This window comes from Notolepis coatsorum, assembly GCF_963971535.1.
Source record: "Notolepis coatsorum genome assembly, chromosome: 16".
In the NCBI taxonomy this organism is placed as follows: domain Eukaryota; kingdom Metazoa; phylum Chordata; class Actinopteri; order Aulopiformes; family Paralepididae; genus Notolepis; species Notolepis coatsorum.
The window spans coordinates 78572441-78597892 of record NC_140180.1 but is presented as its reverse complement, the minus strand read 5'-3'; the positions used below and the strand labels follow the sequence as shown (position 1 = coordinate 78597892).

At 41.6% G+C, this 25452-nt stretch overlaps 1 protein-coding gene across 1 annotated transcript in view; it reads left to right on the top strand.

Annotated features, from left to right (window-relative positions):
• lonrf4 (LON peptidase N-terminal domain and ring finger 4) overlaps positions 1 to 25452 on the top strand; it is a gene marked incomplete at both ends in the record, with an annotated part of 91442 nt that overhangs the window by 38455 nt on the left and 27535 nt on the right. Inside the window, one exon of the mRNA XM_084331837.1 lies at positions 17337 to 17412. Coding sequence (XP_084187963.1) covers positions 17337 to 17412 — 76 coding nt within the window. The remainder of the gene's footprint in view (positions 1 to 17336; positions 17413 to 25452) is intronic.

Here is a 25452-nt window from a genome sequence, read left to right as displayed (position 1 = left end):
AATGCATATTATAGTTCCTTTAAACGGACCCTGAGGAGAGGAGTAGCCATATTAATCAAGAACACGGTAAAATTTGAATTGGTCAAAGAAGTAAGGGACAGGGAAGGGAGATTTGTTCTGGTGAAGGGGAAAATGGAGGGTCAGATGGTTACGTTAGTGAATGTATATGCCCCCCCGGAGAGTGAGAGATGTTTATATGAGACCATTTATGACATGATAGCAATGGAATTGGAAGGGATATTGATATGTGCGGGGGATTTTAATGTGGTATTAAATCATGACTTGGACACTACAAGTACTAGGAAAGGGAGACCACGAATCAGTAGGTATATGAATATACAGATGACAGAAATGGGAATTACAGACGTTTGGAGGGGGATGCACGCTTTGGACAGGGAATACACGCACTACTCACATCCACACGCGACATATGCGAGAATAGATTTTTTTCTTATGACGACGGGGGACAGCTACAGGGTAAAGGAGAGCAGAATAAGGGTAGCGGACATATCAGACCACAGTGCGACATATCTGACAGTAGATCTGGAGGGAAGACAAGGGGGTGGTGAGTGAAATTAAGGAGGAGATAGCCAGATATAAGGAGGAAAATGACAACGGGGAGGTCGACCCAAACATTCTATGGGACACACTGAAGGTGGTGATAAGGGGAAAATTGATGGAGAAAGCAGCACTACTGAAGAGAGCCAGAACGGAGACATATCACAATCTGATAGGGAATGAATGAATGAATGAAAACTTTATTTAACAGATTGCAGAATGGGTACAATACAGTACGGCTCAATACATACAATTGTTAAGGGGATGCAGACCTGAGAAAGACGTTTGTCTTGTTTCCATCAGGGTCCCCCATTTTCAATTCATATAGACATATATGACATACATGACATACAGATAGTCAGTACTGCTACATCTATACATTTATGACATACCAGATTTGCAAATACAGTACTGTTTGTGATACAGAAGGAGTCAAGAAAAGGGAGTATATACATTTGACGTAGAAACTGTACATTGGAGGTTGGGTGGGGGGGGTTGGGTACATTGGGATATTGACAACCATACTGGGTAATTTACATTGGAGGTGGTTGGGGGGGGGGGGGCGGGGGGCACACTGTATAAACAAGTAACACTGTACATTGAGGGGGGGGGGGGAGGAGACACTGTACAAACAAACACAATTGTACATTGAACTATTGACAAAACCATACTAGGTAAATGACTGTACATTGGAGGGGGTTGGAATGATTGGGTTAGGATATTTACAGGGGCCAGTGTTGAATTGCAGTCTCCCGTAGGTGTCCCTTGAGAGAGGTTTTGAAAGTGGGTAGTGATCCACATTCCTTTACAGCTTTGGGTAGGGCGTTCCACATTGATGTGGCATAATTGCGAAACGTGTTTAGTCCCTTATTTGAGCCGAATCTGGGTTTGACATGATTTGTGGAGCTCCCTCTGGTGTTGTGATCGTGGTATTCACTGACCTTTGGGAAGTATTTTGACATGTACATGGGTACCTTGGTCGTGTAGTGTATCTTGTAGACCAGGCCCATTGCAAGTTGTTGTACTCTGTCGTCTACTCTAAGCCATCCTAGGTTGTCGAAGTGGGCAGGGGTGAGGTGGGTTCTAGGAGTAAGGTCAAGCAGTAGTCTGACCAGTTTGTTTTGAGATGTTTGTAATTTTGTTTTTAGCGCCTTTGAGGTGCTTTGGTACCATGAGGTGCAAGCATAGTCGTAGTACCCCTGAATGAGTGCTCCTGCCAGAGTCTTCAGGGTGTTCTTGTTTACCAGAGAGGAGATCCGGTACAAGAATCGAGTTCGTTGGTTGACTTTTTTTATTACATTGGATGCCATTTTGTCACAGGAGAGATTAGCCTCTAGGATGGACCCCAGGTAGGTAATTTCATCTTTCCTTGTGACAATATTGTCACCCACTGTAACTGAGAAGCCGTCGGTCTTGCTGAGTTTGTTATTTGAACCGAAGAGAATGGACTCTGTTTTGCCCATGTGTAATGATAGTTTGTTATCAGCGAGCCATATGCAGATTCTGCCTAGTTCCGAGCTGAGGGTTTTTTCAACCTGTAACTTGTTCTTGTCAGAGACCAGCAGGGCTGAGTCGTCCGCAAACAGGAACAAGTTGCAGTCACAAGCTGACGACATGTCATTTGCATAAATTAGGAACAGTAGCGGTCCTAGTATGCTTCCTTGTGGAACACCACAGCTCACTGTGAGGGGGGGGGATAGGGTACCGTTTACCTCCACCATCTGTTCCCTCCCCTCAAGGTAGGATTGCATCCAGCTCACTGATAGACTATCAAAACCAATTGCTTTTAGCTTGTCAATCAGAATGGAGTGATTGACCGTGTCAAAGGCCTTTTGTAGGTCCAGCATGACCATGCCGCAGTATTTGCCTGCGTCCACCTCTTGTTTGATGTGGTCATTCAAATAGAGAAGGCATGTGTCAGTGGAGTGGGATGTTCTGAAGCCAGATTGGAATTCGTAGATTAGATTTTTTTCCGCTAGGTACTTTTCGACCTGTTCGTAGACTATTTTTTCCATGACTTTCGAGATGGAGGTGAGAATCGAAACAGGGCGGTAGTTGCCTGGGTCTAATTTGCTGCCCTTTTTGTGCAGAGGGGTCACCCTCGCAATTTTGAAGTCCTTGGGGACGTGTCCCTGTTTTATGGAGAGGTTTATTATGTGTGTGATGATTGGTGTGATGGCGGCTGCTGAGTCTCTGAGGAATTTGGAGGGGATGTTGTCATGGCCAGTGGCCTTGTTAGGTTGGAGGGCGCTCAGTTTATTGAGTACCTCATCTGTTGTTACCATTTCCAGCTTGAAGTCGTCCTTGCGGACCCCTAGGTTTTTGTAGAAAGCTACTATGTGTTCTACCCCATAAAGCCCTGAGTGGGAGGGTAGTTTGTTTACCAGTGTTGTGGCTATGTTTGTGAAGAAAATGTTTAAGTAATTGGCTACATCCAGCTTGTCTGTGATGAGCGTGTTGTCAGTTTTTATGTTTATGTTTGAGAATCTGGTTTTAAGTTTTTTACTGCATCCTAGTTGATTATTGAGTAATTTCCAAAGTTCACGTGGTTTGTTTTTGTTTTCCTCAGTTTTGTCATTGATGAAATTCTTTTTTGCAGTTTTGATCATGGAGTTTACGTCGTTTCTTAGTCTGTTTCTTTCTAGTTTGAGTTCAGTCACGTGGGCTTGGAGTTCACTGCTCGTGCTTTTAGTAAGCTTTGACTGACTTTTACGAAACTCAGAGCATTTTTTGTCTCTGGTTTTCATAGCGGCCAGTATTTCGGAGTGCATCCACGGCTCAGCGCGATTTTTTACCCTGGTGGTTCTTAGGGGGGCCATGTCGTTTAGTATTGCTGAGAATTTGGTTTTGAAACCAAGCCATGTTTCGTCAACCAGTGTACCATTGAGTTCATCTGACCAGTCCAGACTCTCCAGTTCAAGGTTGAAGGCCTCGCTAGAGTAGGTTTTGAGGTCTCTAGATGTGACTGTTTTGTGGCAGCCAGCCTTTTGTTTTAGTTTTTTTCGGGTACAGAATATCATATAATGATCACTTAACCCACATGCTATAACCCCTTTATTTGAGATCTTGGACTTGTCGGAGGTCAGAATGAGGTCAATGGTAGTCTGAGTTGATTCACATACACGTGTGGGTTGGGTGAATAGCTGGCTGAGGCCATGCAGATCACAAAACCTACTGAAGGCCTTGAAGACGGGTGCATCTTTTCGTTGCATATCCGTGTTCCAGTCTCCAATAAGAATTTTGTCTACATCCTCAACTCCAGCTAAACACCCATCCATTGTATCATAAAAGCCACTATGATCTGGCGGCCTGTAGACTGTGCCAACCAGTAGGGATTTCGCCCTTTCGAATAGGATTTCCACCCATACAGTTTCAATTGATTTATGATTCAGGTCATTTCTGTTGATGAATTTGGTGTCCTTGTGTATGTACATACAGACACCACCTCCATGTTTGTTCCTATCATTCCTGATTATTGAGTAGTTCTCAATCTCTATCTCTGGATCTTTTACAGAATCGTCGAGCTTAGTTTCTGAGAAGCACAGTATGTTTGCCTTACCATTTATGAATATTTGCTTGATTTCATCCAATTTGTTTTTTAAGCTGTTAATGTTAATGTGAAAAATGTTCAGTCCATTGGCGTTGGTTATTTCATTTATGTTGGCAGGTTCGAAGTATTGTCCGTTTGTGATCTGTTCCTCTGTGTTGTTGTGGGTGGGAAGGGGGGAGGGGGGCGTCGGGTCCCGCGCCGTGTTGGAACAACAAAGAAGGGGGGAGGGGGGTGTCGGGTCCCGCGCCGTGCTGGGACAACAAAGGACTCGTTCCTGGTTGTTTTTGTTGTTAGCTCTGCTAGCTAGCCGGCTATCGGGCGTCGAGATGTTTACATCCCGCGTCGAGATGGTCGTCATGGTTTCGACCCTCGGTTCACCTCCTCTCGTCACTGCCTCACGTGTGCTCGTCTGCTGCGGCGTCATTGGGGAAGCGTTGCCGTCCGCGCAGTAGATGTAGCCACAGGTTGCGTTGTTGATGCTGTTGGTCGCGATGGGAACCTCCATCGCTTCTTGCTGTAGTCTCTGGTTCCGTGTCATTACGGGACCAGGGTTCTGATGTATGTCACCCGACATGAGCAGATATAATAAAAACATTGATCTCTTATTACACTTGCCTGCCGGGGGTAATTTCTTTCGTTCCGGATTTGCAGTAAGTACTGCGTGGATCGCCGAGGCTCCGAAGGGTGGATGTTTCCTCTCCGTGCCCGTTAACAAGTAGAAGTCGCAATGGGACTGTTGATTTACGTTTTCGCTACCCTCCACTTCTGTCTGGAGTTGCTGCTTGAGTTGTGAATTCAGGTACAAATCCATAATCCACAGGAGGGAAAGTAGAAAATGCGCAAAGTACTTTGTTGTTGCTCTGTTGCGTTGGCTGTTGCGTTGGTTACGGGAGCTACGTAAAATGCGACCGTCCATGTTGAAGCCAGGGGTGGGGAAGCTGAAGGATTTAGAGAGGAAGCACCAGATCTCAAAAGAACAGGAAACGCTTAGAGAAATCAAAGAAGTAAGGGCCAGGATAAATAGGGAATTACTGACGGAAATAGAAAAGAAAGCGAGGTTTATGAAACAGACGTACTATGAGGGGGGACCAAAGGCGACTAGATTGCTAGGAGAATCAGGACCCAACAGAAGTTAAACACGATACACACAATAAGGGATACAAAGACTAACGAAATATTGAGAGACCCAGCTGAAATAGAGAGGACATTTAGAGATTACTATAAGACACCATACACACAGCCAATGGCAGCGGGAGAAGATGAAATAGACGCTTTTCTGGAGAAGCTGGAGTTACCATCGATAGGGAGAGAACAGAATGAAGAATTAAATAAAATAATTACAGAACGGGAACTGGAAGAGGCAATTAGTAGAGCAAAAAACAACAAATCGCCGGGGAGCGACGGATTCCCATCGGAATTTTACAAGACATTTAGAGTAGAATTAGTGCCCATGTTAGGAGCGGCATTCAGGCACACGATGGAAGAGGGCAAAATGCCTCCCTCATGGAAGGAAGCCATAATCACCACGATACCAAAAGAAGGGAAGGATAGAGAATTATGTAGTAGTTTCAGACCTGTGTCCATACTCAACGTGGATTATAAGATGTATACATCAATAATATCAAAGAGATTCGAGACGTTTATGCCAGACATTATAGGAAGATCAGACTGGATTCATTAAAGGGAGACAGACGCAGGACAACGTGAGAAAGACATTACACATAGTGGAGGAGATACAAAAGCAAGGTGGGAGTGCGGTACTGATTAGCCTAGATGCAGAAAAGGCATTCGACAGTGTTAGATGGGTATTTTTATATAAGGCGCTAGAGAAATTCGGACTAAACGAGAGGGCAATGAAGATGATCAAGGCACTATATCAGGAGCCGACAGCGAGAATTAAGGTGAATGGCAGCCTGACGGATAGAATCAGATTAGAGAGGGCTACCAGACAGGGATGTTGTCTCTCGCCGATGCTCTTCGACGTTTTCATAGAACCACTGGCACAACTGATCAGACAGACCAAGGACATCAAGGGGGTAGAGATAAAGGGGACGGAACACAAATTAGGCCTATTTGCAGACGACGTGATAGTGTACATGAGACAACCAGATAAGAGCTTCCCGGCACTGATGGATCTACTGAAGGAATATGGCCACTACTCAGGATACAAACTGAACGTGACAAAGACACAGACCTTAGCGTGGAACTATACTCCAACGACAGAAATTAGGGAGGAGTACGGGATAAGGTGGGACATGGACAAGATTAAATACCTAGGGGTGAACATTACGAAAGGGGTGGGGAAGTAGTTTGAGGCGAATTATACACAGATCAATCAGAACATCAAGAGAGACTTAGAGAGATGGACAGTAATGCCCTTGGACTTCAACTCAAGGATAGAGGTTATTAAGATGAACATACTATCAAGGTTACTATACCTGTTTCAGTCACTACCGATACAGATACCACAGAACCAATTCAGGGAGTGGGACAGACTGATATCAAGGTTCATATGGGCAGGGAGAAGACCATGGGTCAGATATAAAACACTGCAACTACCAAAGGAAAAGGGGGGAATGGCAGTACCCAGCCTACAAGACTATTATTATGCAGCACAGCTGAGAGCAGTGACATGCTGGTGCAACAACAACTATGAGGCCAGATGGAAAGACATTGAAAAAGAAGGGGGGGGGGGGGGATACAAAGTTCAGGTTCTGGTAGGGGATAGGGAACTATTCAAGGAAAAAGAGGAACTGTTAGATCCAATCACCAAGTGCACCTTGATTATATGGAACAGAGTAGTGAAAGCACACAAATTGGGGAAGCAGTCAGGGGTTCTGAGATGGGTAGCACATGACAAGAGGTTCGAACCAGGGAGGGTGGACCATGGATTCACAAGGTGGGAAAGGGGCAGGGCAACAGCGATATGCAAAATGATAGAGAAGGGGGAATGCAGACCCTACAAAAATTAAAGGAGAAATTTGGACTAGAAAACAGGGACCACTTCAGATATCTACAGATTAGAGATTACTATAACAAAGAAATAAGAGGGGACAAGGATGAAGAACAGAATGGAATAATTAGGATGATAGTAAGGGCGTACGAAGGAGGGAAAGGAAGGGTAATATCAGCACTGTACCGGGCTATAATGGCCAGCAAGGGACACACGACCGACTATATAAGGGAGAAATGGGAGAGAGAACTAGAGATGGGAATAACAGAGAAGGAATGGGATAACATATGCGAGGTGCAGCACTCAACAACAGGATCAAGGGTTTGGGAGGAATTTGGATGGAAAAACATAATCAGGTTCTTTATAACCCCGGAGTTGAAGGGTAAGTATGCACCAACACAAAGGGCATGCTGGAGGATGTGTGGGAAGGAGGGGGCAAATCACACACATGTATTCTGGGGATGTCAGAAGCTGAAGGGGTATTGGGAGGAGATAGGGGAGGCAATAACCAGAATAATAGGATACGGGTTACCCCAAACGGGACTGGTGCTTTACTTAGGGGACCTGACGCACAAGGGTACACAAGGGGGGGACAAATATTTAATAAAGATAATGCTGATATCGGCCAGAAAAGCAATAACGAGACTGTGGTACAAGGAAGATCCACCAACAATAGCACAATGGGTAGGAATAGTAGACGAGATACAGGATATGGAGAGGATAACACACATGCTGAGGCTACAGGAGGAGAAATTTGAGGAAAGATGGGGAAAGTGGGAGGATTATAAGGGGAACGAGAACGACATCACAGAGGAAGAAACAAATGCAACACAAGAGGGCGAAGGGTAAAGGAGGAAAGAGGTTCAAGGAGGGTCTCTGAGCCCATGTCGCACATTTTTGCTTTAGTTAGTATTTTCTATTTAAATTTTTTTTGGGTATGACAATTGTTTTTTTTGTATTTTATTTTTTTATTATTTTTTAAACAAACATATAAACAAACATGACAACACACGATAAGATATACAAGCATTATTAACAGTGCACATCCAATGAAATCACCATTTAGTTAAATGTATTATACAGGATATACCCCTAATACCTGCTATCTAATACCCTACACACATATGCTCTAGCTCAGGGCTATTCAACTGGCGGCCCGCGGGCCAGATCCGGCCCGCGGGATGATTCTGACTGGCCCGCCAAAGATTACATGATAATAAAAAAAAATTAAAAAAAATTAAAAAAATTTTTTTTTTTAATTTTTAATTTTTTTTTTAACTTTTTTCTTTTCATGTCAATGTTAACACGCACAATTGAGCCAAAAGTCACTCAATTAATGACAGATTTCATTGATAAATTGAGGGAAAACTTTGCAAGTCGATTTGATGAATTTGACATGTCCAGAGAATTGATGCATTTTGTGAGCAACCCATTTGCCAATGTAGCTGCTATTTCCACAAAAGGACACATTGATGAAGGTCTCCTGCAACTTGAAATAATTTACATGCAAGCATCATCTGCTCTGAAGCAGGCACTTGAGAATGAATCCACCACAACATTTTGGATAAAGTGTATTCATGTCAAGACATTCCCCAAAATAAAAACGCTGGCAATATCTGTGCTACGTGCCTCCTTGACAAATGAGCATTTGCATCACTGTTTGCGGGTAGCCCTCACTTCCTATGAACCCTCTTTCTCTGCCATTGCCCAGTCAAAGAAGTGTAATCGCTCTCATTAGATGTGTGTATGTAGGCTAGGCCTGTCTGCCCCCCACCCCCCTGATGTTTGAGAGTTAAGAGTGGACAATAAGTGCTAATAAGATGCTGTGATTTGCTGTTGTTGCACAGACATGAAGCACTTTTTCATAAGCTCAGCTGCACTATAAATGTGTTTTTTTGTTCAAGTGTTGATGTTAGAATGTTCAGATGCACATCATGCACTTGTTTGTTTTTTATTTTATTTTTATATTGAAATGTTGAAGAGGAGATGTTGCAGTTGTTGCACAGTCATAAATGAAGCACTTTCTGCAGGAGATGTTGCAGATGTGGCACATAAATGAAGCACTTTTTTTGAAAAGTATACTACTTTTGCAACGTAGTTAAATAAAAGTTGTGAAAATGTGGTTGCGTGTTGTGTCAAGTGTACATATATTCATAGCACGGGGAGGCGCCGTGGCAGTCCGGCCCCTGGCCCCTTGGGTTTCTGACAATGTGGCCCCCTGAACAATTTAGTTGAATAGCCCTGCTCTAGCTCGTACCCCCCCTCCCAGACCCCCCATTGGATAATCCATCCATTATCCCTCGCTCCTAACCAGACACTACCATTATATGCTAGCTTTTATTCTCTCCACCACTTCTAATAAATATATTGATCTTTTTCCCCCTCCATTTTCCTCCGATTTTCTCCCATCCCAATGTTAGTCGTATGCCAATTCCCAATCCCCTTCCTGGTCGCTGCGCACTTACCCCCCACAGTCAGATCATCTGGGAGAGTGGAGGCTATCACGTGCTTCCTCCGACACACGTCCAGCCAATCAACCGCTTCTTTTCACCTGGCAGCGCGGATCCTCCCTGAGAGGGCGTAGCGTGTGGAAGGATCACACTATCCCACTCAGGTCCTATCCGCGCTTAGCAGGCGCCCCGACCGAACTGTAGGAGTCGCTGTTTACAACGACCCGGACCCACCCCGCCAGCTTCTCCCACCCTCTAATACAGCCAATTGTATTAGTGTGAACGGCCAGCCAAGCTGGTGACAACCCCGGAGCCGTGAGCTGTATTCGAACAGGCTCCGGGGTTGGTGACGAACGCAATCTTCGCTACGCCACCTAACCGCCTCTCTCCACCACTTCTAACCACATTGTCATTTTGGATTCATTGAGACCCAAAATTCTTGCTGTAGATATTTCTTGATAAATCACATCGAGATATGTAATAATACAGACCTTTCGGCAAATTTTTTCCGGTTGGAACCATCGTGATGCTATCAGCTTTTTAGCCACTGTTTTTTTAAAGGAAAATTAAAAACTTACCTATACAGTCTAGCTTACAAATAGTTATGGCTTGGAAAAACCTGATGGATCCATGAGGCTAGGATAAGCCTTGTGGACCCAACTCTTTAGATGAAGGAACGGGTACATACGCACACAATACACGACCACTGATGGATCCGTAAGGCTTGGATAAGCCTTATGGACCCAACTCTTTAGATGAGGAAACGGGTACATACGCACACAATACGCGACCACTGATGGATCCATGGGGCTTGGATAAGTCTTATGGACCCAACTCTGACCACTAATAAAAAAAAATTAAAAATAAAAATAAAATCACTAGCGTTATAAGAGCTAACATTGCTACCTACCGTACAAGTGCATTGGTTTAGTGCATTTCCTACTTCCGGTTGCTACTGAGCGGACATGTTTGTGCGGACCTGTTCTCCCAAACTGGTAAGCAAATGACTGTTTTCATGTTTTCATTTTTACGTTATTTTTATTATTATCATTATTATTATTATTATTATTATTATTATTATTATTATTATTATTATTATTATTATTATTATTATTATTATTATTATTATTATTATTATTATTATTATTATTATTATTATTATTATTATTATTATTATTATTATTATTATTATTATTATCTTTTTTTTTTTTTTTTTTAACATTGATCTTAGCTGATCACTGTGACTTTATTGCTTTAATTGTTATATATGCCTATGTTTGTGTACAGCACTTTGAGCTACATGACATGTATGAAAGGTGCTTTATAAATACTTACTTACTTACTTACTTACTTACTTACTGTGATACCCGATAAAACCAATCTCTTTAGCTGTGGATGTACTGCACACTCAAAAACATCATTCAGCAGTAATACAGAGGGGTGTACAGGTATATTCAAAGTTAAGAGATTTGATAATTGCTGGGTCACCTCTTTCCAGAATATCTTAACTGGTGGGCAGTCCCAGTACATGTGCATAAATGTTCCCTCGTCCCCATTTGTGCATAAGGAGCATTTGGAGTCTTGTTTAAGACCCATTCTGTTCAGTCTTATAGGAGTCAAGTATGTCCTGTGAATATAGTTAAGATTTATTTGTTGATGGTCCGGGTTCCTTGATGTAAATCGAACATTTGCCCAGGCTTCTTGCCAATCAAAATCTTTTTCCAGGTCTGGTATATCCCTCCTCCAGACTGAGTCTAGGTGGAGGGTTTCATAGCAGTAGTCTTGTCTTATCCTAATACGTTCGTTCAACGTATCGTTCGTTCCTTACTAGTAAAGCCTTCATCACGAGTCAACGACCAAGTGAAGTGAGCAACCGTGCATCTAAATAGAGCACTTATAACCGCGTGCGAATAGGATAGTAAAGTGTCAGAGCTTAGTGGAATAACGTCAAGTTCGACCTAGTTAATGTGAAGTACCGCGCACCGGATAATCTACACCGGTGAATGCAGAGCCCTTTCCAGCTGGATTATTGCTTGGTCCTGTGGATGTTGGAGCGGAGGAGAATTGTCTACACCCGCTACTGTGTGGGATTTACCCGTGAGGAACATCACTCGAGCCCGTCTCTTGGAGAGGCTGGCCGGCTTTCACCTATGCTGCACGCATAATTGGATTACAGCTGCTGCTTTCGTCTGCTGATGGAGGGAGTAATGTACCGTCTCCCGTAGCTGGAGTTTATTGATTCCCCGTTGATCCAGAGCTTGCATTCGAACATTTCCTCCCCCTGCTGGCTTACAACCGGAGGGACCCTACCAGTATCTCCCGCTGCCTTACTAGAGTACCATAGATATAATTCCTAAGATTCAGGTTGTATTCATTATCTCCTGCGTAATATGAGAATGGACATACGTTATTGATTTGCCTACGCACATTCCTTTGCCTTATAAGCGCACCCTACGTAAAGTATTGTTATATATACTATCATTGCTGCTAATAAATATTCTTAAACCCAGTTTTGTGTGGAACCGTGTCATTGTGGAGGTGTTCTCATCATATACCTGTGTACTGTATGGCCAGTAGTAATGTACATAAGACAGTAGTGGTTTAATGATACCATACTTATTAATACAGTCAGGGAATTGTACCCCTCAGTTACATAGGTAGTACGTCCATCTTAACTATTGATATCCGTGCCTGTACTGAGTTTTTAAGTTTTGACAACCTGTCAAGGTCGTCTTTGATTTTGTTTTGGATTTTTATGTAATTGTGCTTCACCGTTTGTCTTATGGTGGGGAATATTTCCACTCCCAAACATCTAAAGTGTTTTACCATAGGTATCTCTTCTGGGAGGGTTATATTTCTTTTTGCAGGGGCGTTAAGTGGAAGGAAAGCCGACTTCGGCCAATTTATCTTAAATCCCGATAAATCTCCAAAGTCCTCAATCAACTTGAGCAGATGAGGCAATGTGGTGTTGGGGTTTTGCATGAACAGTATTACGTCGTCCGCATATAAACTAATTTTATGTTGTGTGCCCTTGATTATGATTGGTTCTATGGATTGGGATTGTCTTATATATTGTGCTAAAGGCTCTAATGATAGATCGAATAGTCCGGGACTAAGAGGGCAACCCTGTCTAGATGAGCGTGATACCAGTCGCGACTACTTTAATCATATCAATGAAACCTTTACCTAACCCCATCCTTTCTAATACTGCTCATAGATACAACCATTCCAATGACAATTCTTTTATGTTTTTTTACTTTATTATTTATGTCTGTTTAACAGTGTTGTACATTCCGTCTTTGTATTATGTACATGGAAGACCAACGGATGTGAGATTATAATTCAAGGAGGATGTTGTTTGTATGTTTGGGAGTCTATGTAAATACAAATTTTGTTTAGGGGGGAAAAAAAAGAAGAGAAAAAGGCAAAGAAAAATGAGGTTTAAAGGAAATAGAAGGATAAGGGAGGAAGGAGGTTCAAGGAGGGTCCCTGGACCCATGACGCGCATATCTACCTGAGTCAGAATTTTTTTTTTTTAAGAGCAAGTATTATAATTTGATATGATGGTTTAAGGACGACATACACTAAGTATCAGTACCAAGTATCTGGGAAACCAACTGATGTGAGATTAATAACCAAGGATGATGGGGTATGTAAAACAAAATGCAAGGTAAAACTGAGTTTAAAACTTTTCTATATATACCTGTGCAAGGAAGATGTACATACCGTCATTGGATTTTGTACAGGCCAACGAATGTGCGATTACTATTCAAAGAATGACTTAGTCAATAATTGTATATATTCTTCTTTCTGCAAGAACGGTATTTTTGTATTTTTTTTTATTTTCTCTTTATGGTTTAGGCCTGTATAAGGGCAATGTACACTATGTCTGTGTAATCTGTACCTGAAAAGCTAAATGGTGGAAGATTGACAATCAAAGTTGTTACTATTTGTATGTTTGTGAATATAAATGCAAATACAAATCGAGTTAAAAAAAATTAAAAGTGCACCAGGGTTGCAGGAGTTCTGCTCACAACCATTACAGCAGACAGTTTAAATGTAGTAATATATAGATAATAATAATACACTTTATTTGTTTAGCACCTTTCTTACAAGAATTGCAGCCCAAAGTGCTTCACAGGAGTAAAAATAGATGCAGACATAAATTGACATAAAATGAACATAAAATAGAAAGAATAAAATAGCTCTCATTTACAACACAATAATAACAGTGTGGATGTGATGAGTCTAAGTGGCAGAATGTATTAAAAGGCTAGGGTGAAGAGATACATTTTTAGCTTACCTTTGAAAATATTTAGTGAGCTAGCTTCCCTAATGTCCATAGGTAAAGTGTTTCATAGCTTTGGTGCATAATTAACAAAGGCTGCATCCCCGGTGATTAGGTGAGAAGGGATAGTTTGGATTTCTGGACATTAAGTGGTATGAAATACTGTATAGTTGATGCAGTGCCATTAGTTTACTCATGAGTCCCGTGGTCGGAGTTCTGGCTTGGGAAGCTTCAGACAGGCAAATAGGGTCAGGAGACAAAGTGTTAATCCACCATAACATGCAGGCAAGTGTTGTAACTATATACTGTACAATAAACGCAGTCCTTAAGCATTTCCTATGCTTCATAGTGACGCAATGTCTTCTAGTCCCAAAGTGACATAGTCACAATGCGTTGGGACTTGTACCAACATGAATCAAGCATGCTGGCACACTGCCTGCATGTTATGGTGCGGATTGTCTCGTGACGCCATTTGCTGTCTTTCTGAAGCTTCCCAGTTTGCTCAGAAATGGGCCAGATGAACTCCGACCACGGGATTTGGTGAGTAAGCTAACTATACTACTAGTTAGTATTGCATGGCACTTAAAGGAACACGCCAACATTATGGGAAATACACTTACTGGATACGGACCAGCTAGCCTAGCTGTTGGCCAAACCTGTCCCAGAGTTTTAAGTTAGGCTAGTGGTCCGTATCCGTGTACATTCATTTGTTCTAAGCTCGGCTAGAGGAAATCGGTATCTATCTTCATGTCTGACTCTGGAGAAGACGGTAAGCGCATTTCCCATATGTTGGCGTGTCCAAAGATTAGACCGGCTATTAGCAAAGTCTCAAGTATTTTCAGGGAGGTAGAATATTCCTTATTGAGGTTCAAGGTGCTATAGATAAATATTTTATGTAGAGTAATAATTTGTATAACTTACAACGTAAATAACTTAAAAATTATTCTAAATAACTTTTTTCTGAAATGTAGTCGTCAATATTCACTCAATGTTGATTGAATGTTGCTTTCCCAACATAAAAAAGGTCATCAGTTGTCAACATTAATTCAATGTCAATTCAACGTTGATTAAAAATGTTGTTTTCAACTTCAAACAAAATGTAATTTCACCATTGAATCAATGTCACTTTGCTTTTGGAGTGTGGCTGTTTCTTTTCTCTCACATCCAAGGCCATTAGTGAATACAATGCATTATGCGTGGCCTCAGAGCACATAGCGGATAGCAGTATCAGCTTAGAAAATGTAAAACCACACTAGGGTGCATACCATGTAAAACCACACTAGGGTGCATACCATGTAAAACCACACTAGGGTGCATACCATGTAAAACCACACTAGTGAAGGATTTGGGGTGCTTTTTCAATGTATGTGATGTATAGATTGGGGGGAGGTGACCACAGCTAAAACGGGGAGATCGAAATGTGCATGGAAGCAGGAGACGGTGGTTCAGTAGAGCAGGGTGATTGTTGTGAGGCACACTGCCAGCGAGAGAATGTTTTGCATTCCTTGTAAGAACAAAGATAACGGAGCGGTACAGGGCGAGGGAGAGGGGTGACCTCTTTAATGCAACAGTGAATGAAACGTTTAATGGTGTGAAAGGTTATTAACGCAGTTGTCATGACAACGCGGCACATGACAACCAGAAAGGGGTGGGCTATCGTTGCTACGGCGAGGATCTATAAGTCGAACGGTGTTTCCGAGTGTAGGGCAGACTAGAATCTGACCAAGAGCGAGTAGGACTGAGATCACACAGAAGACACTCTCTCCTCTCATCACAGAGAGGAGTGGGGGGGGGGGGGAGAATGCCACATCATCATTAGCTTCGGCTAACGCGAGGAGGGTTAGGCTAAAGACCAGGCCTGAACACTATTGGACTGAATAACAAAAGGACGATAGACGAACACACCGAAAGGTCATTAGAATAGACTCTTCAAGGACAATACAATCTGTTAACATCTGAGCTGAGGTTTCTGTTTATCAAATAAAACCACGCTTTTCCTTGTAAGGTATTTCACGTTGTCGAAGTGTCGAATTCTTACGGAGGTGGAGAATTATTATGGTTTGCGGATTGTACTAACGGGGAGAGATAAGGATCTTATCAACCGGTATCGGAGATGTCAGGACCATTAAAATGACACAACGCAGAGGAATTGGATGGAGAGCCAGACAGACGAAGACGTGATACTGGCCAGTTTGATCAGGATCTAACACTAGGGTGCATGCCATGTAAAACCAGACTAGGGTGCATACCATGTAAAACCACACTAGGGTGCATACCATGTAAAACCACACTAGGGTGCATACCATGTAAAACCACACTAGGGTGCATACCATGTAAAACCACACTAGGGTGCATACCATGTAAAACCACACTAGGGTGCATACTGCATACCATGTAATCACAAGGTCTTGGGTTTGAATCGAACCCAAGAACTTTGATGCATGTCATCCCCTTTCTATCTAACCATGATTTCCTGTCACTAACTGTCCCATCTAATTGAGCAGACATGCCCTAATTTTAAAGCGTCCTTGATGCACCAGGTTCCTGATGTTCAACTCACAATCAATACTTAACTATTCTATGGACAATTTAAAAACATGATTAAAAAACCTCCCCACCTCAGTGTGTAACTGTTTTTAATTTAAGAACATGATCACAAACCTTCCTACCTCAGTGTGTGACTGATTTTAATTTAAGAACATGATCACAAACCTCCCTACCTCAGTGTGTAACTGTTTTTAATTTAAGGTTATGGGTGGGGGCAAGGGAGAACAGGTGGGTTTTGAGGCGAGCTTTGAAGGTGGAGAGTGTGGGGGAGTCTCTGATGGACTGAGGGAGGGAGTTCCAGAGTCGGGGTGCAGTTCGAGAAAAGGCCCGATCACCAACGTTTTTGAGTTTGGATGTCGGGACAGTGAGGGAGGCAGTGGAGGAGGACCGGAGGGAATGGGTGGGGCGGTAGGGAAGAAGGAGATCAGTCAGGTAGGGGGGGTGCAGGCTGTGGAGGGCTTTGAACGTGAGGAGTAGTGTTTTGAAGTTTATGCAGTGTTTGATCGGGAGCCAGTGGAGGGAGTGGAGGACAGGAGTGATGTGTTCACGGGACCGGCGGGCGGCTGAGTTTTGGACCATCTGCAGTTTATGGAGGGAGTGGGAGGTGATGCCAGTGAGGAGGGAGTTGCAATAGTCCAGGCGGGAGGAGATGAAGGCGTGTATGAGTGATTCAGCAGCAGGGGGGAGAGGCAGTGACGGATTTTAGCAATGTTGCGGAGGTGAAAGTATGATGTTTTTACAATGGAGCGGGCGTGGGGGTCAAATGAGAGGGTGGGGTCGAGGAGGACACCAAGGTTTCGGACTATGCAAATGTATTTGATCCCTTTTATACAGTATGTGCTCTGAACTGTTTGTACAATATTTGTAATCTCGATGGCATTGCAAACTAACGTAAAACCTCATGCTTCGATAATAAATAAAGGTATCAAATCAAACTGTAGACCATGCCAGGGGCAGTGAATAATCGATGTTTCTTTGCGTGTCTCCCAGGTGTCTCTGGTCAGGGGAGTGAGACGGTATTGAACGTTCTCACAGTATCAGACTTTGAGTGCCCTCTCTGCATACGGTGAGTGTACTCCATGTACAAAAATCAATCATGTATTATTAACGTGTATTATTAACGTGTACTCTCTGTACCCACTGCGCTGCAGTCACACAGTGTCCCTCGTACCAGTGCTCGCTCCTCTCTCGGTGTCTCTCCTATTATACACACACACACACACACACATACACACACACACACACACACACACACACACACACACACACACACACACACACACACACACACACACACACACACACAGTAATAGTAGTAGTAGTTTATTCAGTCATCATCTCACACAATACAATATGCACAATCATTTAACAATATTTGATTTTACAGTGACTGAAAAGGTACAAACTGAAGCATAATGCTTATACATGCCTGTCCTATATTCTTAATAAAATTAAGACTCAAAAACAGTATTCTAAAAGAAAATAGCAAAAAAACTGTATTATTCACCTTTGTAGTTTTCAAAAATAGCTTTACAAACCATTTTCTTAAAAACCAAAAGCGAATTACTCATTCTTAACTGTATATCAGCATTGTTCCACAAGTTAACCCCAATAATAAAAATACACCTCCTTTTAATCCCTTTCTTAGCTTTTTGAACAGTAAAATTACAAATATCTCTCAAATCATATTTTCTTTCATGTATTGGAAAAAAAAACTCCCTGTCCAGGAGTAACTTTGCTTTAGCTCTGTACATTATTTGCATAATTTTATAATAAACCAAATCATTAAATTTCATAACATGAGACTTTATAAACAATGGATTTGTGTGGTCATAGTAACCAGCATCAAAAATGTCAAGCTCTCTTTCAATATCAAACAAAAGTTCCTTTAAATTACTTCCTGAACAATATAAATTTGTATCGTCTGCAAAAATAACAAACAGTTCAGCAACATTGCACATTTCATTAACACATCAAGTGCCAGTCAGCAGGGGGCACTGTGGGCCGTCAGTGCCAGTGCTATGTTCAATGGGGAGAATACCGTGTTTGCAGTGCTAAAAACTATATTTTATATTATAGCTATGGATCTAATAACGCCGTCGATTGTCAGTGGGTTTCTTCCCGTCGACATGCAAAAAACAGATACTTTCTTCATACATACATTTCCGCTTTATACCGTGGTGAATATGAGTATAGTTGTAGAGTGATCCTGTGTAATCCCAGGGAACTCCGTCAAACAGCCCTTTAGTGAAAATCCACTTATCACGTTGCCATTTTTCAACTGATTATCGAATCATCCTGAAATCAACCCTAGATTATCGGTATTATGTTTCCTCATGCATGCACGAAAGGGGACAGGGGAAAACCGGCTATCGCAGCCAAAGGCACGCACACACAGGCTGCAATCGTGGGGAAAAAATCATCGGATCAACGCAAAATTGATAACATAGAGTCCTTACCTCGTCTATGATGTACTGCAAAAATAATAATCCAATTATCTGATCGCCATTCCAAATATTGATTGCGTCGTGTGTCCAACGTTTATCCACCAAAACACATGAATCCACGGTGCTCCAGTGTCCCCAATCCATGTGTTATAACGTTACTCATGCCCAAGAAGGAAAACCCGGACCAGACTTCTTAGATCGATGCACAGCCCAAGCCAGAGGGATTCCAATGATGTGCAATACCGGCTGCAAGGCGTTAGGCGGCGGTATTGGCCATCTGCGATCTCAGACACATTCAGGACAGCATGCACAAGGTGCCTCGATGGATTATGAATGGCAATAGCAAATAAAAGAAATAATGAAACAGAAACGTAGATAGTTTTTTGGCACTCAACGGTATGGCCACGTAGCTCTACGTGAACGGCAGTCAATGTGTTAATATAAAGTATAAAAAGTTTTGGACCTATCACAGATCCCTGGGGTACTCCACAGGTGACCTTCCTAAATCCTGACACAGTGTTATTAATTTGCACACATTGCTGTCTGTTTTCCAAGTAGCTCTTCAGCCAAGAGTTAGCTATACCTCGTATCCCATACATCTCCAGTTTTCTCACTAATATGCTGTGATCTATTGTATCAAAAAGCCTTCTGTAGGTCAATATAAATACCAATAGAAAACTTGTCATTTTCAACTGCTTTTGTTATTTCTACTCTCTCCATCACTGCATATGTAGTAGTTCTATTTTCCCTAAACCCATACTGGTGTTCACTCAATATTTTGTATTTGCCAATGAAAAGATCCAGTTGTTTCACAAATAATTTCTCTAATATTTTAGAAAATTGAGGAAGTAGAGACACTGGTCTATAATTGTCCATTTGATGTTTATCTCCATTTTTTAATATTGGAATTACCTTGGCTGATTTCATATTATTAGGAAAAACACCTATTTGAAAAGACAGATTGCATATATAGGTCAAAGGTTTTACAATAGACTCAATTACTTCTTTAATAATTACCATGTCAATGGAGTTTATATCAGTTGATGTTTTGTTTTTGAATTTACTTACAATTTCAATTATATCAATTTAATTTACTGCACAAAGGAACATAGAACTGATATTACCATTAATCAGATTATTAAACATTTAAGCATTACATGACGCGACAGAGTGTGTTATAGAAATTAGATCACGCCTATGGGTAGTTGTTAGGCCCGAGGCACAGCCGAGGTTCGTTAGACCCCCATAGGCGTGATCTAATTTCTATAACACACTGTCGCGTGATGTAATGCTTTTATACAATGGCCGAATTCATCCAACCTTATTGCTATACAATAAACACACAGTAATTGAAGCATAATGGAGATTTATTCACAAAACCATCAGCAGAAAAAGTAGGTAAAAAAAAAAAAAAAAATTGCCTCCATGTCTAGAAGCAGCTGGGAGGTGCGGTGCTTCAAAGCATGCCATCTAACAGTGAAGTTACCAGTTGTTATTTGATTGATTGATTGAACATTTTACTAACAGATTGCAGAATGGGTACAATACAGTACAGCTCAATACACACAATTGTTAAGGGGATGCAGACCAGAGAAAGACTTTCGTCTTGTTTACATCAGGGTCCCCCATTTTCAATGCATCATAACATATATGACATACAGATAGACAGTGCTACATCTATACATAGGTTGCTACAAAGCATGCCATCTAACAGTGAAGTTAGCGGTTGTTATTTGATTGATTGATTGAACATTTTATTAACAGTGAAATGACAGTGGGTCTCATTCCCGAAAATTTTTCAAAGATATATTCTGGAAGACTTATCTTGGAACCACTGAGACATAATCTATGACAAGTACACTCTGAGTCCTGAACGTGCTGGTAATATGTCTTAAGTGGCTGAAAAGGTTGCACAAATTATATTATCTGATATCTGCTTGGAGAATGGCATTCTGTCTTAAACTCGAAAGCGCGTTCCCGTTCAGCTCATTTGCAAAACAGCTCAGCTCAAAACAACGCCTCCATAGCTCCTTATAAGGCAACTGGTGACGCAGCTGTGTGAAATGGAATGGCGGAAGTGCTTTGCGAGTCTTGCGAGCCGCGTGATTACGAAACCTAGCGTCAGTCAGTGCCAATCAGAGAGCGTCTCCGAGAAATGCGGCTAGGTTTCGTAATCACGCTTGCGCCCATCAAAACTAGATTAGATTAATGTATTGGCATCATATACAGCTCGCGGTACACACCTGCCGCAGCGCGCGCACACACACACACACGCACGCGCAGTACTGTATATGAATGAATGAATGACATATAATATATATAGCCTACGGCGGGCGTAATGATTGAACGCAGTATGGCTTATTATTCCATAATTAAGCCTATAGGCTACTGTTCATTCGTAGGCGCACACAAGACTTGTTATGGAATATTAATGCAGTCTATTTCCACCGATTAGCTTTAGTTCTTATTTATTTATCCACTGTCATTTCAGTGTTGGTGTATAGGCTATATAGTGTATTTCAATATAAGTTTAATTGATTAATGATATATTCGAAGGAATGCAGGTTTATAGCTATATCAACCCCATCCAATGTACAGTAAATGACCAAGTATATTTTTGTCAATATTCCAATGTACAGTTTTGCTTGTACAGTGTAAGTCTATCCCCCACCCACCCCTCCTACCCAACCTCCTCCAACAGTTTCTACGTCAAATGTACTCTCTTTTCTGGACTCTTTTTGTATCACAAACAGTACTGTATTTGCAAATCTGGTATGTCATAAATGCATAGATGTAGCAGTACTGTCTATCTGTGTCGTGTGTGTCATATATGTTATGATGAATTGAAAATGGGGGACCCTGATGTGAACAAGACGAAATTCTTTCTCTGGTCTGCATCCCCTTATGTAATTGAGCTGTACTGTACTGTACCCATTCTGCAATCTGTTAATAAAGTTTTCAATCAATCAATCAATCAATCAAACAAAGGTCTGTCCCATTGTATACCAATCAATGGGATACATTGCATGTTGACCTGCATTCTTTCAAATGTATATAATTAATCATTAAAACAGACGTGTAACAAATAAGAAATACAAATTCCACAGAAGGCATTCAATTATTATTATTTTCAATCATTTCACAATAATTGCATAATTGTGTTTGAATATCTGAGTAATTAAAGTAATTATACATTTGTCCAAAATAGCTGGTTCAGATATGGTTAAGCAGCTGCCCTGTGATCAGATGAATCCATATTATTTATTTTTCCGACATCAAATGCGTAATTTCTTATCGTACAAATATTGTCATATTTATTTGAATTATGATTAAGTAATTAATTCCAAGGAGGCCTGTAGCGTTGACGTGAAGGAATCACTATGAGAACACAGTCTGTCAAGTTATAATAACATTTTAAATTTGTCAATCAATCATGAGATTTGATCGTGGGCTGAGAGCATATTTAAGTGTGCTCCTCAGCACTCTTAAATCTGCTCTCAGCCACAATCAAATAAGATCTCAGGAAAGTTTAGGGACTCCCACTCCCAGCCCTAATATGTCTTAAAGGGGAACTCCAACATTTTGGGAAATTAGCTTATTTAACATCTTCCCTGGAGTTAGACAAGAAGATACATACCTTTTTTGTCTCTGTGCGTGCATTTTAGCTTTGGGAATAGACGCTCCGTTAGCATAGCTTAGCTTCATCACTGGAAGTGAGGCAGGACAGTAGCCTTACAGTGCCTTACAGTGTATTGCAAGGTCTGACATTGACCAAATTTGATATGCATGACCTTGGTGGGCTCTAGGTCAACTCCTGAAAAGGGGGTCAATGTCAGACCTTGCAATCAAAAGTTAGGGGGCGCACTGAAATTATGGCAAGGGTTATTAGCCCCCTAACTTTTGATTGCAAAGTCTGACATTGACCCCCTTTTCAGGAGTTGACCTAGAGCCCACCAAGGGCATGCATATCAAGTTTGGTCAATGTCAGACCTTGCAATACACTGTAAGGCACTGTAAGGCTACTGTCCTGCCTCACTTCCAGTGATGAAGCTAAGCTATGCTAACGGAGCGTCTATTCCCAAAGCTAAAATGCACGCACAGAGACAAAAAAGGTATGTATCTTCTTGTCTAACTCCAGGGAAGATGCTAAATAAGCTAATTTCCCAAAATGTTGGAGTTCCCCTTTAAATGGGCTGAAATCTGGCTAAGACGAAATATTTTGTCGTAACTTCGTTCGGGAATGAGACCCAGTGTCCTTTTGAAGGAGAGGGAGGTTCTACAACGAATGCCATCTAACAACACACTTCCCACGATAAAAATTTGTTTCACAATGAGTCATGACCAACCAATTACATAATCCAACATTGTGTAAGCAACTAACACATTCCACGTGACTTTATCGATTTTGAATGAGTCATTATGACGCTATCAATACATCCATTCATAAAGATTATTGTCCGCCATCTTGGTTTCATTCCTAAAAACACGAACGGCGGAGTGATTCGGGTGTGGGTGGGTTCTGGGATCACGTGGAGTGTGTTATGAGAAATAACAACGTCTGAAAGAAGTGTTTCAGCCAATCAGAATCAAGAAATTTGCATGCCATTGTATAAATCTTTTTTATCCTCGGGCACAAAAATTTTGCTGGCCAAAGTAGTTCCAACACCCACAAAGTAGTAATTGAAATCGTCAACGATGCTTTTTACATTGTCCACTTTAGCATCAGAGCTATTTAGAAAATAACTTGGAAATTCAGATTTATAACCTCTATTCCGAATAATATTATTGATTATTTTCCAGGTCCTTTGTATATTATTTGCACTGTCCTCTAATATTTTATTGTAGTATTCCCTCTTCTGTACTCTCACACACTTCTGAGTTCTAACCATGATGTGAATGAATATCCCTGATCTGCTAAGTTGTATTGTGTGGGTTACAGGGGCCATATGATGGTATATGGCTTACATGGTATATTATATAAATGGAATTCATTGACGTTTTATGAAGTTCTAGTTTTGAGCCAGTGGATCTTCGTCAGCCAGCGGATAGTCATACATGTCTATACAGAGACGTCACCTGGTCACAATGTAGGTCTACACAGGTTTTGAATAGAAACGCATTATATCAATATCATCATATTAATTTATAAATGCAGGTGTCATAGCAGCATGGGGGTTAGAATTAGGGATGTCCGATATTATCGGCCTACCGATATTATCGGCCGATATCGGCATTAAAATGTGATATCGGAAAATATCGGTATCGGTTTACATTTCTATAACCTTTATTTGGGGGGGGGGGGGGGGGGGACCCTGCATATATCGGTATCGGTTGATATCGGTTGAAATTAAGAGTTGGACAATATCGGTATATTGGTATCGGTAAAAAAGCCAATATCGAGCATCCCTAGTTAGAATAGGTAATAATAATGATAATAATAATAGAGCATAGAACAATAATGATGATAGTGATAATAGTGATAACAGTAGTGAAGAGTAGTGAGTGGCAATTAAATCAGACAGAGTATGTGCAGTGTTTATTATTAACACTTTGAGTGCCACGGGTCCGGTGCCCCGGAACCTTGTTGCGTGCCACCACCCACTTCAATGACAGAGCTCTCATATTTGCGAACGCATAAACTATATCTTAAATTATGGCTATGTGTCTAATATGGCCGTCGCTTATCAATGACTTGTTTGCAGTCAACATTGTCGAAACGGATTGTTTTTTAATCGGTTCATTTCCGTTTTATACCATTTTGAAAAACGCTTGTTTTTTTAAAGTTCCAGAAAAAAATTAAGATTCTGTGATAAACGCCCTTTACTGGAATACACAAAACACGTGTCATTTTTCGGCCTATTTATGAATAGTTTTCAAATAAACTCTAGATTATCGATAGTATATGTTGTTAGATTCTGATCAATCGGCCAGTATCACGTCTTCTTGTATTATCATCTCTCCATCCACTCCCTCTGCGTTGTGTAATTTTATCTCTCCGACGTCTCATCATACTGGCTGATAAACCTTATCATTCCCCGTTAGTGCAATCCGCAGCATAAGTATTCTTCACCTTCGTAAGAATTCGACACTTTGACAGCATGATACCTTTCTTGGAAGAGCGTTGTTTATTAAATAAACAGAACCTCATAATCAGATGTTATCAAATTGTATCGTCCTTGCTATCGTCCTTCTGCTATTCAGTCCAATAGTGGTCAGGCCTGGTCGTTAGTCAGAACCCTCCTCGTGTTAGCCGAAGCTAATGATGATGTGGCCTCCTTCCTCCCCCCCCCCCCCCCCCTCTGTGATGAGGGGAGGGAGTCTCTTCTGTGTGATCTCAGTCCTAGTCAGATTGTAGTCTGCCCTTACCCGGAACCACTGTTCGATTTATATGATCCTCGTCATAGCAACGACGGCCCCACCCCTCTTCTGGTTACTAGGTGCCACTGCCATGACAATTGCTTTAACCTTTACACACATCAAAACGTTTCATTACTGTCAAAACCTCCATCGCTCTGCTCCTGTGCCCTGCCGCTGTATCAGCTTGTTGTGTTCTAGATCGGAATGTAAACATTCTGCCCTGCTCAGTGTGGTGCTCACACTAACACCCTGCTCGCTCTGAACCACCGTCTCCTGCTTCCACCACCGTCTCCTAAACCATG